This window comes from Solanum dulcamara, chromosome 5 (genome assembly GCF_947179165.1).
Source record: "Solanum dulcamara chromosome 5, daSolDulc1.2, whole genome shotgun sequence".
NCBI lineage: Eukaryota > Viridiplantae > Streptophyta > Magnoliopsida > Solanales > Solanaceae > Solanum > Solanum dulcamara.
Genome location: NC_077241.1, coordinates 72,387,649 through 72,405,136, shown reverse-complemented (window position 1 = coordinate 72,405,136; position 17,488 = coordinate 72,387,649). Strand labels below are relative to the sequence as shown.

Here is a 17,488-nt window from a genome sequence, read left to right as displayed (position 1 = left end):
GATGGAGCTGCACGTCATCGCTTCGAGCTCGCTGAAGTCGCGTCGTGGAGCTTCTGGAGAAGCTGCTGCTGCTCGCCGTCGGTGGCTCGCCGTGGCAGCTGCTGCGTGCTGCTGTTGGAGGCTGCTGCGGCTTCTCTTCACCGGTGGTTCTTTCCGGCGACGAGAAGAGATAGAGGGAGAAGAGAGTGACGAGGAGAGAAGCGGCGGAGAGAGGGTGAGGGAGCGCGAGATTTTGTTGGTTTCTCCGGCGAAGAAGGAGACAACGATGGAAGAGTAAAAATGGAGGAGGCGGCGGTGTGTCTTCTCTTCTCTTTGGAGAAGATGACCCCAAAAAAATAAAAGGAAAAGGAAAAAATTCCTTTAGGTTTAGGATTTGGGTAATAATAATAAAAAATGATAGAATTAGTTATGGCCATGGATCAAAAATGTAATGTACGGTTGAGATTAAAATTGAATATAAAAGTAGACTACATTAAAATTTGATTAGGAAATAATTATAAGTAATTGTAAAAATAAAATGTCATCTAATTAATTGTCAAATACATGTTGAATAAGTAAAATCATAAATTTATAAAATTATAATATTATATATGTAAAGTAAATATGCATGTACATACAATATAAATATTTGCGTATATACATATAAAATGTCATATGTATATAATACATACTAAAATAGATATGTTAACATAAACAAGTAAAAATATATAATAAACTTAAATAATAGCCCCTTTTTATATACATATGCACATAAGATCTTTTAAAATAGATGTAATACGTATATATTAATATGAATGAGTAAATAACAAAATAGACTTAGTAAGTAATATATTTTTTATATAAAGAAAATACTCATTTATATATATATATATATATATATATATATATATATATGATGCATCGTATGCATACTAGAATAGATATGACATACCTATTAACTAAAATTCACAATAAACTTAATTAATAAAAAAAATACTTTATATGCATATTCATATAAGTCGTATTAAAGTAGGTATGCAATATGCACAAATTTATATGAATAAGTAAATTGATAAAATATACTTAATTAAGTAATATTTATACAAAGAAAATACACACACACGTATAATATATACTAAATAACGCGGAAAAAAAAAATAAAAATAATAATAATATTTGAATGTACAAAGCTTGTTGTTTTCATAAACAAAAAAAAATGATGTCAATAATATTAACAAATAAAAAATATTATAAGCTATGAAATCTAAATATATGATTTTTTATTACTATTATTATTATTATTATTTTGGTAAAAACTAAAAATAATTAACTTTATACATATATATATATAATTCAAAAAAAATAATTTTAAAAAAAAAATGCCTATCTATTAAGATAGTGATTCAAAAAATAATTATAGGTCGGCCAAAATTGGGTGTCAACAGTCATGATACAACATAACATTATGTATATAAGTCAGTTCAATACTTTTCCCAGATATACTGTTGATTTTGTAGAGTTAATTTTCGTTGGTTAATATTCATGATACATAGTAAGTATATCTGATACATGTTAACTTTATTCAAGAACTGAACGATGCTATACCTAAATTTGTGTGTGTGTGTTTTGATCCATCATCACTAACACAAGCTAATATTTCTAGAAGTGTGTTAGCATATTCACATATATAGTTTGAGATAGCTATCGACCGTATAAAGTGAAAACATTGTTCTCCAAATGAGAGCTGCCTATAATTGACTTTTTGGAGTAAATGAAAATGTTATTTGGTGCTTGAAACTGCAAAAATATGAAAATAACAGCTTACACAAAACATACTTTGGGTAGGAAATTCGAAGATATCCTAGTATCAAATACAATGAAGTGTTCGAGAATGAAGGTACATGTCGCACCCTATTTTCGAGCGGGTCGAAATAGTTCGCAACATAAAAGTGGCTATGCCTCTGATTTTGAAATTGTTTGTTTAGAGTCGCCACCTAATTTTAAGGAAAATATTAGGAAAACCATTGTAAATGTAAACTCTGTTTTGATTTGCGAAACCTGTGAGATTCTAAGTAAGGGTTTTAGTTACTCGAGGGGAAGGTATTAGGCATCCCTCAGAGCCTATCCAAAGATAGTCCTTAAATTTAGTTTTAGAAAAATGATTAGGGATATTTATTCATTTTGTTTGTTTTAGAAATATTAAGAAGAAAGGTTTTATTAATTTTGAAAAAATAGTGAAAATATAAGGTATGTCATATATATACATCTTATATATGAATGACCCAAATTTAATAATAATATATTTATTGTATAAATAAATAATAAATAATATACTTAAAATATATAAAAAATACAAATGTATATTTTAAAATCATTTGAATAAATAACTTACTTAATTTATAGTAAAATAAATGTCTAGTATTAGCAATGGTTACTTTATTTGTAGCCACAATAGAAAGAAAAATGAATAAGATAATAGGCAAGTGTAGATATATGAATATATAATATGTTGTAAATCTAATTTGGGTGAAATCTCTAAAGATTAAGGATGCGAAAAATCATTGAGTTTTAAAATATTAAACTACCCCAAATATATATACAAACAAAAATATTTAAAAGTCGACAGGAAATAAAATTATCTACGTTCTTATTTTTCTTCGGATCAGCGCCGGCTCATTAATCGGAAGACAAAATATATAAAGTTTTTGTCATTTTTCTGCTCGGGTCAACTTCCATCATTTCCGAAGGGCCTAACTACCCCTACCCCTCTTATGTTCATTTGTTATTATAATCCTAAAGCGATCTAAAAGAAATAAAAACTAACGTCCTAAAGCGTGTCTATCGACCCAACTTAATGTCCAAGAGACATTGGATATACTATTAGGGTAGGTTTTAGACCAAAGAAAATATAGACGTCCTAATTAGACTCATCGTCAAACAAAACAGATAGGACAAGCAGTTAGCACATAAAATCTCAAATAAGCCTCTAGATTAATTAATTAGCATGCTTGAAAATACAGATAAGTTGTGAAGGTCATAATAATTATGTGTGTGCATATGATCAGACGTAGATATTGTGAAATATAAAACTTGATAAAGATAGACAATAAATTTCATTATTTTAAATATATGAAGGCAATGTTAATTACAAAGGCGATTGTAATAAAGAAGGCATGCTTGATAATTTTGGTTATTAACTAATAGTGTTTATAAATCCTATTAATATGATTTTAGTTAATAACATGATAAAGATTTATTAAAATACTAGAGATAGATATGGTATCTAAATGAAATGATATGCTAAACATTTATTAAAATGGTTTCAAAAAATATAATAAATATTTGTTAAGATCTTATAGGCATGGTTTCTACACAATATAACGTCACATTACAAGGGATATGATTTTAACCAGCAAAATCAATTTTTATCTATGGGTGTGATTTCTACATGAAACAATGTTCTTAAAATATTTACATTCAAAAAATATGCTGAAATTATTATTTAAACCTATGAACATGAATTCTAAAATATAGAAATATGATGAAATATTTATTAAAGGCGCAAAAAACTATAAGCATGATAACTACAATAACTCGTGTGAGTTCTTCCTAATATTTAGAATACATTTTTTACTACTTTGCTGAAAATCTTGGATAAAGATTATAAATATGGAATAATATGATTTTAAATAAAGAGAATGTTCTAATATAAAATTGATTAATTAACAATTATTCAAATAGTATGAGGATTGGTAATTTAACTCAAACGAGGCAAGATTTTGGGCATATTATTGCTTTCATATGTATATTTAAAGGAAGTTCAAGACATTAAACTAGATGACACGTTTTAAATACATAACAAGGATAGTAAACTAAGATTTAGTCTTTCAACGTCCTAACAAACATAAAATCAACGACCTTATTAACAAACTATTGCTTTAAATTAGATCTAAACATGATATTAATGGCATGATTTCTAAATTTTATTAAAAAAACTATAGGTATGATTTATGGATTGACAACACACTATATTAGACATGATTTCGATGTGAATCAATATAATGAAAATAATTGACATCTTATAAGCATAACCTAATTCCTATAAAAATACTAAAATATTCATTAAGTCCTATAAACATGATTTGCTATATGATATTCAACATAAAATCTCATGCACATGATTTCCAAATGACTAGCATATTAAAATTTTAATTAAAATATTTAAACATGATGTAATTAAAATTGTAAATCCAATGAACATAATGTCTACACAAAATGACATTTAAATCTAAATATGATTATTACTACATTCAAAATGATTTAGTAGATCCTACATATATAATGTCTAGATAATTAATATGATAAAGCTATTATTTGAAACTATATTCATGGTTTTAGTCTTAAAGTACATGTTATAATGTGGAAATATCATCAAAGTAATTATTAAATGAGATTTTTCATAAACAAAGATAACACATAAAAATAAACAAATTATTTTTTAAACATGTATGATGATAAATGATATTTAACGAACTATTCTTAGATCATTTTTATTGTTATTTTTATATATATATAAAGTAAACATATTGTAAAATATATAAATTTTTATATCGTGAATAAATGGACCTAAGCATGTGGAAATGAGTAGTATAACTAGATCACATGCATTCAAACACATAAATTTATGATAAACTAAAAAATAAATAAATAAAGCAAGTAGCAAGTATATCCCCTCCCCATATATTTTCCCCAATTTTCATTATTTATATAGAGAGTTACTTACAAAATTATTACAAAACCGCATAGAGAAGCAAATAAATAAAGTAACATAAATTATAAATAAATAAAAAAATCGAAGTAGAGTAATAAAATTTCAGATCTCCGGTCCAGGCGAACTCTTTATGTCTTGAACTTTAAAGTTCAAATCCTGCTTAAAGCATAAGCAAAATACAAGCAATATACAAATATGTAGCGATATATCATGATTATACAATCTTACTACAACAAAGCAAACAAACAAAGCAAGAACATATTTCAAAATAATAAACTAATATATTGAGGAAAATGGGAACTAACCTGGATACTTCATGTATTTATTTTGACAAGATATAATATGTAAGAATCTAAAGTGAAGACAGTACAATGAAATAGGAAAAGAAAGTACTAACCGGTTAATATGAGTTTTATGTCAATGAAAAGCGGTAGCAATATCCGAGATCCAAACAAGTTGAAGTAGCAAAGAGGCAAAAGAAAGAACTCAAAAGCAATTAAGTATTTTTGTTAAAGCGCTATCTTGTGTTCTAATGTATTTTGTTTTTCTTATGTGTTTCGTCCCTTCTTTTTTTTTGTCTGTTTGTTGTCTTTTCTCTCTGTTTGTTGTCTGTCTTCTCTCTGTTAGGGACGTATCTTACAGATCCGTCTTTAACCATATTAGATTTGAAAATATGTATACCCCAAATATCAAATCTCAAAGAATTGTTGCTACCGGAGTTCGCCTTGTCGTCAACGTTGTTGTCCCCTGTTGCCTCTTGTTGTGGTCATTGTCGACCTCGCCGCCGTGGTTGCTGCTTGTCGCAGCTTGTTGGAGAAGGAGATCGCTGGAGCTGCTGGTTCGTTTGTGGCTGTTGCAGCTGTGCGTCGCGGCTGCTGTTGGCGGCTGCTCGTGGTGATGGTCTGCTGTGCGCCATGGCTGCTGATGGCAGCGTTGCCATCGCTGTGAGCTCGCTGGAGTAGTTCGTTGTTCGTTGTTTCAGTGGTATAGAGAAGAGGCAGCGTGAGAGAGATGAGGGAACGCAAGAGTGTGTGTGCGTGGGGCTGCTGAAGTGCAGCCATGGGAGGGGTTGTGGCGGCGGTTGTCTTCTCCTTTTGGAGAAGATGACCCCAAAAAAATAAAATGAAAAGGAAAAAATTCCTTTAGGTTTAGGATTTGGGTAATAATAATAAAAAATGATAGAATTAGTTATGGCCATGGATCAAAAATATAATGTACGGTTGAGATTAAAATTGAATATAAAAGTAGACTACATTAAAATTTGATTAGGAAATAATTATAAGTAATTGTAAAAATAAAATGTCATCTAATTAATTGTCAAATACATGTTGAATAAGTAAAATCATAAATTTATAAAATTATAATATTATATATGTAAAGTAAATATGCATGTACATACAATATAAATATTTGCGTATATACATATAAAATGTCATATGTATATAATACATACTAAAATAGATATGTTAACATAAACAAGTAAAAATATATAATAAACTTAAATAATAGCCCCTTTTTATATACATATGCACATAAGATCTTTTAAAATAGATGTAACACGTATATATTAATATGAATGAGTAAATAACAAAATAGACTTAGTAAGTAATATATTTTTTATATAAAGAAAATACTCATGTATATATATATATATATATATATATGATGCATCGTATGCATACTAGAATAGATATGACATACCTATTAACTAAAATTCACAATAAACTTAATTAATAAAAAAATACTTTATATGCATATGCATATAAGTCGTATTAAAGTAGGTATGCAATATGCACAAATTAATATGAATAAGTAAATTGATAAAATATACTTAATTAAGTAATATTTATACAAAGAAAATACACACACGTATAATATATACTAAATAATGCGAAAAAGAAAAAAAAATATTTGAATGTACAAAGCTTGTTATTTTCATAAACAAAAACAAATGATGTTAATAATATTAATAAATAAAAATATTATAAGCTATGAAATCTAAAATATATGATTTTTTATTACTATTATTATTATTATTATTTTTTTGGTAAAAACTAAAAATAATTAACTTTATACATATATATATATATATATATATAATTCAAGAAAATAATTTTTAAAAAAATGTCTATCTATTAAGATAGTAATTCAAAAAATAATTATAGATCGGCCAAAATTGGGTGTCAACAGCTTGCCCCTTCTTTGCTTGGGAATGAGTGATGAATTGACGAGCAAAGAAATTTGACGGAGTAGCCGATTTTGTCCGACCGATGAGACAACCTCAGAGGGACCTAATAAAATGAGTGGGAGTTGAAAAAATATTGCAGCCGATACTTCAGTTTCAAGTTGCCTACATATCTCTGGTTATACGAGAATCAGGCCGTGTGTAGTTCTGGATTGTAGAATCACAACAAATTTTGATCAAATTCAAAATTTACCCCAGTGTTGGATTATGGTGACACCGAGTTCTTAAGAGGGATGAACGTATGGGGATGTTAGCACGAATAGAATGAATATGATCAACGCTCGAACCGAGGTTATTAGCATATTCTAGTATGTGGGAAATCAGGTTGGAGGTAATTCTAAGAAACAAACTCGGAATGAGAAATGCTCCATAGTAATTTCTACTAAAGACCTATGGTAGAGAAAAGAATGGGAATTTTCAAAATAAATTGCCCCAGTATCGAGTCATGGTGATGCTGAGACATGAAAGAGTCATGCATAAAATTCAAATCCAAAACTTGGAAAATCGAGTCTAGTTGAGTTTCAAAAGAGAATCCTTGGCGTAGCTAGGGATGCTTGATATTCCACTAGCTTGCTCTAGTTTGTTGCTTAACGGGAGTTCCATGTAGTAATGTTAGTGTCCTCCGTCTAGTGGAGTGATTGTAATGTAAACGCCTATATCCGTCGGTGTAGAGCTTGTAAATGTAACGCCTGTATCCAGCGATGTAAAACTTGTAAATGTAACGCCTGTATCCGGCGGTGTAAGACTTGTAAATGTAACGCCTGTATCCGGCGGTGTAAGACTTGTAAAGTAACGCCTGTATCCGGCGATGTAAAACTTGTAAATGTAACGCCTGTATCCGGCGGTGTAGAAATTGTAAATGTAACGCCTGTATCCGGCGGTGTAAAACTGTAATGTAACGCCTGTATCCGGCAGTGTAAAATTGTAATGTAACGCCTGTATCCGGCGGTGTTAAACTTGTAAATGTAACGCCTGTATCCGGCGATGTAAAACTGTAATGTAACGCCTGTATCCGGCGATGTAAAACTTGTAAAGTAACGCCTGTATCCGGCGGTGTAGAGATTATAAAGTAACGCCTGTATCCGGCGGTGTAGAGATTGTAAAGTGACGCCTGTATCCGGCGGTGTAAAACTGGTAATGTAAATTTAACTGTAAATGTACGACGTTGTAGTATGCATGCTCCTGATCGAAGGAGTTTGATGGGGTTTGCTATGTACAACCTCCAAATGGTAGAATTTGGACTATTTGGTATATACAGCCTCCAGACGTCGAAGTTTGGACGATATTTGTTATATACAGTCTTCAGACAATGGAGTTTGAATGATGTTCGCTATATACAATATTCGGTGGATATATACAATCGAACGGTGATGGATATATACAGCCTCCGGTCAGTGGAGTTTTGAATGGTGTTAGATGGCGTTCTCCAATCGAGGGAGCTTGTTTGATGCAGTTAGACGATATTCTCCGACGGAGGAGTTGTTGACGAGGTTAGAAGATAAGCTCCAATTGATGGAGTTATATTTGACAAAAGTAAACTATCCTATTTATCATATGGGCCCCCCTTGTCTTCAGTATTTTGATCCGGATCTCGATCGTACCTGCAAAGATTTAAAGGGAAATCCTTTAGACAGCACATCGAAGTATAAAGTATTTCTGATAAATAAAGTAAGTAAGGGAAGAATATTTTGGCTTATGATTTTGAGAAGTCGAATGGCGTCTACAGTCATCCTCTAGACTTGAGGTTGTCTTCCTCGATCTTCTGTTTTCCTGCGCTCAAAGAAAATTTTAGTTTGGGAGGGGGTGTTGATTTGTATCGACTCACTGATTCAGGCCTCGTCACTGGGAACCTCCAATACCTCTATAGTCCGTCCGTAGTATCTTAACCTAGAGACTTAGTAGGTGGAATAGTAGAAAAGCATTTTTTTTAAAATATAAATAAATAAGAAAACAAATGAATAAAAATAAATAAATAAAAATAGTAGTTTATTTTTAGACAAAAGAGTATATCATATATATATATATATATATATATATAGAGAGAGAGAGAGAGAGTAATCCTGGATCATCTTAAGGTTATGACATGATTTGGAGTCCATCATGCTTCTCCATATCCAAATGTAATCTTTCTTGTAGTCTTGTCTTGTGACGATGCTTCTCTTGATTTATTCGCGAGATCCTTCACGTTCTAATGATACCTAACTAAAGGAGAGTTTTCTAAGGTATGACCGAACCCTTAAGGTTGCCTACGTATCCAAGTGGAATCAGGTCAGGACGTAGTTCGAGTACAATAGAAAAGTTAAACTATAAAGGGACCGAATCCGGCAAGGATTGCCTACGTATCCCGCCGAGGGAAGTCAGGTCGAGCGTAGTTCTAAATACATGGAAATGATGTTTTTGGATTTTCTAAAAGAGGACCGAACCCGATGTGGGCTGCCTACGTACCCCACCGTGGGAAGTCAGGTCGAGACGTAGTTCTGTTTATATGGAATGTAAGAGTAAAAAAAAAATGAAAGCTAGTCTTGATGTCTTCAGATGTAGTACTTCTTGATGGAGTCTGAGTTGATTGGCTTCGTGCTCACTGTACCGTCCATTTCTGCCAAGATTACTGCTCCTCCAAATAATACTCTATGAACCATGTAAGGACCTTGCCAGTTTGGTGCAAATTTTCCTTTAGCTTCTCCTTGGTGAGGAAATATCTTCTTCAATACTAATTGTCCTGGTGTGAACTGTCGAGGCTTGACCTTCTTGTTAAATGCTTTGGCCATTCTGTTTTGGTAAAGTTGACCATGACAAACTGCATCCATTCTTTTCTCATCAATGAGCATCAACTGTTCAATCCTGCTGCGAATCCATTCTGCATCATCTAAACCGACCTCTTGAATAATCCTTAAAGATGGTATTTCCACTTCAGCAGGTATTACTGCTTCTGAACCATAAACCAACATATAAGGAGTTGCCCCAGTGGAAGTTCTGATTGTGGTACGATAACCGAGCAGAGCATATGGTAACTTCTCATGCCATTGTCTGTGACCATCCACTATTTTCCTCAAAATCTTCTTGATGTTCTTGTTTGCTGCTTCAACTGCTCCATTCATCTGTGGCCGATAAGTTGTGGAATTTCGATGAGTAATCTTGAATCGCTCACAAATTTCCTTCATAAGATCGCTGTTGAGATTTGCCGCATTATCTGTTATAATTGATTCTGGAATCCCGAATCGACAAATGATATTGTTACGAACAAAATCTGCCACGACTTTTTTAGTTACTGCCTTATATGTCGAAGCTTCGACCCATTTTGTAAAATAATCGATAGCCACAAGGATGAAACGATGTCCATTTGATGCAGGAGGCTCTATGGGTCCAATTACATCCATGCCCCAAGCAGAAAATGGCCATGGGGAACCCATAACATTGAGCTCATTTGGTGGAACTCGTATAAAATCTCCATGCACTTGGCATTGATGACACTTCTGCACGTATCGAATGCTATCTCTCTCCATGGTCATCCAAAAATATCCAGCTCTTAAGATCTTCTTAGCTAGAGTAAACCCATTCATATGAGGTCCACATGTTCCTGCATGTATTTCTTCTAAAAGTCTCGTCGCTTCCTTGGCGTCAACACATCTTAGCAATCCTAAATCTGGAGTCCTCCTATACAAAATTTCTCTATTAAGAAAGAAATGATTGGCCATCCTTCTCAGAGTCCCTTTTTGCTTGCTGGTGGCATTTTCGGGATATTCTCGTGCTTCTATCAATCTCTTGATGTCATAGTACCATGGTCTTCCATCCAATTCCTCATTAACATGAAAACAATATGCATGTCGATCATATAACTTTACTTCAATAGGGTCGATGTAATTCTTGTCCGGATGTTGAATCATTGAGGATATTATTGCCAAAGCATCGGCAAATTCATTTTGAGCTCGAGGGACATGTTTGAAGTCAATCTTTGTGAATCTCCTACTCAACTCCTTTATGCAATGCAAATAAGGAAGGATCTTCACATTCTTAGCAGCCCATTCTCCTTGCACCTGATGAACCAATAAATCAGAATCACCTATGACCAAAAGCTCTTTGACGTTCATGTCTATGGCCATTCTAAGTCTGAGAATACAAGCTTCATACTCTGCCATGTTATTGGTGCAATCAAACCTAATCTTGGCTGAAATTGGATAATATTGACCTGTTTCTGAAATTAAAACTGCTCCTATTCCAACTCCCTTGGAATTTGACGCTCCATCAAAAAACATCCTCCAGCCATCGCATGGTTCTGATATGTCTTCTCCTACAAACAAAACTTCTTCATCAGGGAAGTAAGTTTTTAGCGGTTCGTAATCTTGATCCATTGGATTTTCAGCGAGGTGGTCAGCCAAGGCTTGTCCTTTGATGGCCTTCTGTGTCACGTACACAATGTCGAACTCGCTCAACAAAATTTGCCATTTTGCCAATTTACCTGTAGGCATTGGTTTCTGAAAGATGTACTTGAGTGGATCCAATCTTGAGATTAAGTACGTGGTGTATGCAGACAGGTAATGCCTAAATTTCTGCGCGATCCAAGTCAAAGCACAACATGTTCGTTCCAACGAGGTATATCTTGCCTCATACGGTGTGAACTTCTTGCTCAAGTAGTAAATGGCTTGCTCTCTTCTACTTGTCTGATCATGTTGTCCCAATACGCATCCAAATGCATTATCCATGACAGATAAGTATAGTAGCAACGGCCTCCCAGGCTCAGGTGGGACTAATACTGGCGGGTTGGACAAATATTCTTTGATTTTGTCAAAAGCCCTTTGACATTCCTCCGTCTATTTTGTGGCAGCATCCTTCTTAAGTAATTTGAAAATGGGTTCACAAATTACTGTGGATTGTGCTATGAACCGACTGATGTAGTTAAGCCTTCCCAAGAAACTCATCACGTCCTTCCTGGTCTTCGGGGGAGGTAATTCTTGAATTGCTTTGATCTTAGAGGGGTCCAACTCTATGCCTCTCCTGCTAATAATGAATCCTAACAGTTTTCCTGCAGGTACTCCAAATGCACACTTTGCTGGATTTAATTTTAGATTATACTTTCGCAACCTCTCAAAGAATTTTTGCAAATCATATAGGTGGTCCAAACTCCTTTTGGATTTGATAATGATATCGTCCACATATACTTCAATCTCCTTGTGGATCATATCATGAAAGAGGGTGGTCATGGCCCTCATATAGGTTGCACCAGCATTTTTTAGGCCAAATGGCATTACTCTATAGCAATACACCCCCATGGAGTGATAAATGCTGTCTTTTCTGCATCGTCTTCATTCATCAATATCTGGTGATATCCCGCGAAACAATCGACAAATGATTGCAATTCATGTTTTGCACAATTGTCAATGAGTATATGGATATTTGGGAGAGGGAAATCATCCTTAGGACTAGCTCTGTTGAGATCTCGATAGTCCACACATATTCTGATCTTTCCATCCTTTTTTGGCACTGGTACTATATTTGCCAACCAAGTGGGGTAATTTGTGACCCTCACAATGTTCGCCTCAATCTGCTTGGTTACCTCTTCTTTGATCCTTAGACTCAAGTTTGGCTTGAACTTTCTTGTCTTTTGTTTAACGGGTAGGCAGGTGGGATCAATTGGTAGTTTATGTGAAACGATATCGGTGCATAACCCTGGCATATCGTCATAAGACCAAGCAAATATGTCGACATGTTGCCTAAGCAATTCTATTAACTCCTTCTTTCTTTCGGCCTCCAAATGTATGCTAATTCGGGTTTTCTTCACAGTTTCCTCATCTCCTAAATTGACAACCTCTGTTTCATCCATATTAGGTTTCTCCTGACTTTCAAACTTCTCGATCTCCTGTGGTAGATTTTCAGGCATCATGCTTTCATCATATTCTTCTTGATCGTGTTCGTTCTTTTCACTTTGCTCGATGGATTCATTACATGTCATAATCGTTGAACTAGGATTTTTAATATGAATGCTGAAACGTATAAAAGGCGAGTAAAAATAAATAAGTAGGTAGAAATAATGAGATAATTTTTTAAAGAAATTAAAGACTTTTATTTAAAAGCGTTCTAGCTTTTTTAGAAAAAGCAACCAAAAACAAAGATCAAGCATGATACAAGCCTCAGCTTTGATCATTTAAATTTAAAAATACAAAACTACGTTCCACACTACCAGGACTTTTGTCGAAACAGGGAAGGACTGACGGTCCAATTCTGCAAGCTTTCTCCAGGCTTGGAATCACGGATGCTCAATTTGCGGAGATCTATCTCTTCCTCTTCTCCAATCATGGCCACGAACAAATTTCCTATTCCTTCCACTATGTCATCGTCAGATGCGTGATCTAGAATCGGAACTTGCTCTGGTACAAACGTTGTCTTGATGGATCCCCTGTTGTGGACTCGTCCGGATGTAGATCCATATCCGAGTCCAGTGGTACCTTTCTGATGCTTCAGCTGGATGGGTTCAACTATGCCATTGGCCCTAGGTCCAAGTCCTGTCTTAGGCTGATACCCGTATTTCAACATCTCTGCTGCTACCATCTTCGATGCCCCTGACAATTTCACACCAACCGACTCTAACTTCTCGTCAATCCTCACAGCTTGCATGATTTCTAAAGTGTGAAAAGTGGCTCCATCTAATTCCTCATTTACTGGAACAGAATTGACAGAATAGATGGGGTGATTGAGCTCCCCATGAACAGTAACTTCTGTGTGACCCCACTCAAACTTTACACATTGATGAAGAGTTAAAGGAACTACTTTTGCCATATGGACCCATGGTCTTCCCAGCAACAGGTTGTAGTTCGATGACACATCCATCACTTGAAATAAAATAGGGAATTCTGTTGGTCCCACTTGCAATGTGAGATGGATTTCTCCAATGACGCTTCTCTGTGATCCATCAAAAGCTCTCACCTTTACACGACTTTCCTCTATATCTCCCATATTCAAGCCTAAAACTCTCAGAGTTGTGAAAGGGCAGATGTTACATCCAGAACCGCCATCAATCAGAACTCGGGTCACAATCTTATCACGACATTTGACCGCGATATGAAGTGCTTTGTTGTGTCCAGTCCCTTCCGTTGGTAGCTCATTATCATGGAAAGAGATTTTGTTAGATTCCAACACTTGTCCAATTGTTGCAGCTAAGGTTTCACTTGCGGTCTCTTTTGGAATGCAAACCCCATTTAACACCTTCATCAAAGCATTCCTATGAGCCTCAGAACTCATTAGCAAAGACATTATGGATATATGAGCCGATGTCTTTTTCAGTTGCTCTTCGACTGAATAGTCTTTCGGCTGCATCTTTCTCCAAAATTCTGTGACTTCAGCATCCGTAACATTCTTCTTGGAATTCGGCTCCTTCCCAATAACTCCTTGATCCAGATTCTCGGGAGTATAGCACCTTCCTGATCTAGTCATCCCCTGAGCCACAGCGGTGTCAATCATCTTGCCCTTGGCTTCTGTTTTATAATCCCATGGGACTTCTTTGGTGTCAAACTCAGCCTTTCTAGCAACTGTAGTGGTTACTACAACTCTCGGGAGATATGTTTGGACAGTAAGAGGTTCCCTTAGCTGAACAGTGATAATAGGTTGTACTGGAGATGCAGTGGCAGCTTCTTCGGCGTTCTAGACAGGCGCGATGGTTTCTCCCAAGTTGTACTCTTCTTCTAGAGAAATCATATTGACTTCTCAATTCTCATGATTTGGCAAAGGGTTGTTGTTCACATTCGGAGGTGTTGGAGTGCATTTTATTATTCCTCTTCTGATCAACGTCTCAACCCGGTTTTTCAAGCCATAACAATCTTCTGTGTCATGCCCTTGGATTCCCGAGTGGTAAGCGCATCGCTTGTTTCCATCAAAATTGTAAGGGATTGGGTCGGGGAGTTTTCCCTCAACTGGATGTAGTACTCTTGCTATCCTCAACCTTTCAAACAATTGAGCATAAGGTTCAGCAATGGGTGTGTAGGTGCGAGTATTTCTGGCTTCGAGATTTGGACGTGGTCTTGGCACATATGCTGGTCTATTTTGGTGGGTTGGTGCTTGGAGTGGGACATGTGGTCTTGTTGGACTTTGGTATGATGGTGCTCGAGGTGGATTATAGTGTGGTCGGGTATTATATACTGGATACGAGGTGTATGGAGTATGTGCAACAATTTGGGGATTGTTGGGGTATTGGTGGGATTGTCCTCCATGTTGGTAATTGACGACTGAAACATCCTCCCTTTTCTTCTTGATGCCACCAATGGATCCTGATTGTATGGCCTTACTTGCAGCTTGCAATGCAGCCATGGACTGAATTTTACCTGATTTGATGCCTTCCTCTATAAAATCTCCCATCTTGACCAATTCTGCAAACTTTTGGCCCATCATTGACATCATCTTGTCAAAGTAGATACCTTCTTGGGCTCGAATAAAGTATTTTGAGAGCTCACTCTCATCGAGCGGTGGTTGAACCCTTGCAGCCTCGGTTCTCCAACGTCGTGCATACTCCTGGAAGTCCTCCGATGGTTTCTTTTGTATGTTGGCTAATGAGAACCTGTCCGCAGTGATTTCAGTATTAAATCTGAAGCGATTCATGAAATCCTCAGCCATTTCCTGCCAGTTATACCATTTGCGAGGATCCTGGCGTGTATACCAAGTCAACGCTTCTCCAGATAGACTTCGAATGAACAACTTCATTCTTAGTTTCTCATTTCTCCCTACACCAACTAACTTGTCACAGTATGCCCTCAGATGTGCGTGAGGATCGCTCTTTCCATCAAATATGTCAAACTTTGGGGGCTTGTATCCTACCGGCATGTCAATATCTGGGTGGATACATAAGTCATCATAATCTAGGCTCTCTGTTCCCCTAGAGACTTGTAGGTTTTTCAACGCCTTTCTTAGACCTCGAAGTTGAGCGTCTATTGACTCATCTTCTTTCAATCGGGCATCCTTCTCCATCTCTGCATATTGGTCCACCTCATGCGGGACCTTGACCCTAACCGGTGTCGTGAAAGTAGGGGCCTCAACAGCATATACAGGTGGGATCTGTGAATCATAAGGAGCGACGGTGTGTGCTCCAAATATCTGGTTTGTCACTGGGTAGGTAGGTGTGACGGGGTCTTGAGTGGGAAGGTCAGGAGCAGTCCTGATTGCAGACGGATGAGCTAATGGTGCTTGACCATGAACAGGAGCACGTTTAGGCATGTTTGGAGAATCTGTAGGAGGCAGGTCAGCTCTAGGGAGGTAGCTGGGCATCTTGAAACTTGGGAAGGTAGTAGCCGAAAGCTTGGCCAAGTCTCGCACTTGACGTAGTTCCTCTCTCAAAATCTCAAGCTCTTGCGCCATGTGAGCCATCTTCTCGTCATTTTGGATGTCGGCTATATTTTGAGAACTTTCAGGATTTTCTACTGGTATCATTATGTTTGCAGCAGCGTTAAATTCTTCTCCACCTGTCATCCTTCCCCTTGATCGAAGGTTGTATCGTGAGTCAGCCAGTTCGCAAGTCGACACAAATCAACGTTCTTTTAGGGATTAACAAAACAAAATAAAAGAAAGAAAAAGGAAAGTATGTTAGTTTGGGAAAGATTTAAAAGTACAACAAGTATATAATACACATACACGCCAAGTTAACGACATTCAAATGTGTCCTATACATAGCCTCTTTTTGCTAGAGGATGACATATGTTGCAATCAATTTGATGATAAATGATCCATTAAACACATTTCGGATTTGGAATAACATAATGTTATTAATCAAAGATGCCTTGGATCTTTGTAATGAAGTATATGGGCAGAAATCTAAAAAAAATGAAATTACATGGAGGCCATAAGGCGAACAAAAGGATGACAAAGCACATGATAAGAATGAAACTCTAAGGCCATGTTGGAGCGTCGTCATCATCATCATAATCATAATAGGGCCCTGGATAGTACTCCGACAGTTCGTCAATCTGGTTCGATCCTACCTCTTCATCGAACCCTATCGAACCATACTCAGAGTGAGCTTCTTCCTCTGGGTCCTCTTCTGGATCTTCTTCTGGATCTTCTTCGATCATTGGTATCAAATGATCTACTGATCCTGGAATTATTTGATTGTACATTAGTGTTGTGAATTCAATGTGAGGGAGTACTCCCTGCTTAACCCAATTAATCCATTGGTTGTCCGCAACACCCACAATCCCCTTCGTACTTGGCCGAGACAAATGTCTCACAGTGGTACGCCACACATAATATTCTGGCGTGCACCATTTTTCATTTCCTGCCTCTATCGTAATCATGTGATCCCATTCTAATTACAAATTCCTTATACGCCCTGCTGGGACCGAAGTGAGATCATCCTCGTGTAGTGCCATATTTGCCCATAATGGTATGTCTTGGACAACTCCGAATTGTCGTAACACTCGAAGAGGAGCATATGGCTGAATACCTCCTAGCCCGACCAGATTAATGAAATAGAGGTGTTGCGTCCTGACAAAAACCGATCCTCCCGTCCAAAAATACTT

The 17,488-nt window shown here is 35.9% G+C and overlaps 1 protein-coding gene across 1 annotated transcript; it reads right to left on the bottom strand.

Annotated features, from left to right (window-relative positions):
- Positions 1 to 13,166: 13,166 nt before the first annotated feature.
- On the bottom strand, positions 13,167 to 16,442 carry LOC129890740 (uncharacterized). Its single transcript, XM_055966228.1, has 2 exons — positions 14,727 to 16,442; positions 13,167 to 14,627 (listed from the first exon to the last, which is right to left on the bottom strand). Exons 1-2 carry the CDS (start codon positions 16,440 to 16,442, stop codon positions 13,167 to 13,169), a joined length of 3,177 nt encoding a protein of 1,058 aa, XP_055822203.1.
- Between the last annotated feature and the right edge of the window lie 1,046 nt (positions 16,443 to 17,488).

What these genes read in the sequence shown, in the direction of transcription:
- LOC129890740 (XM_055966228.1), bottom strand. Translation starts at nt 16,442, where the DNA reads ATGACAGGTGGAGAAGAATTTAACGCTGCTGCAAACATAATGATACCA. An exon ending in GCACTCCAACACCTCCGAAT is followed by an intron (nt 14,628 to 14,726) that starts GTGAACAACAAC and finishes GCGCCTGTCTAG; the next exon opens with AACGCCGAAGAAGCTGCCAC.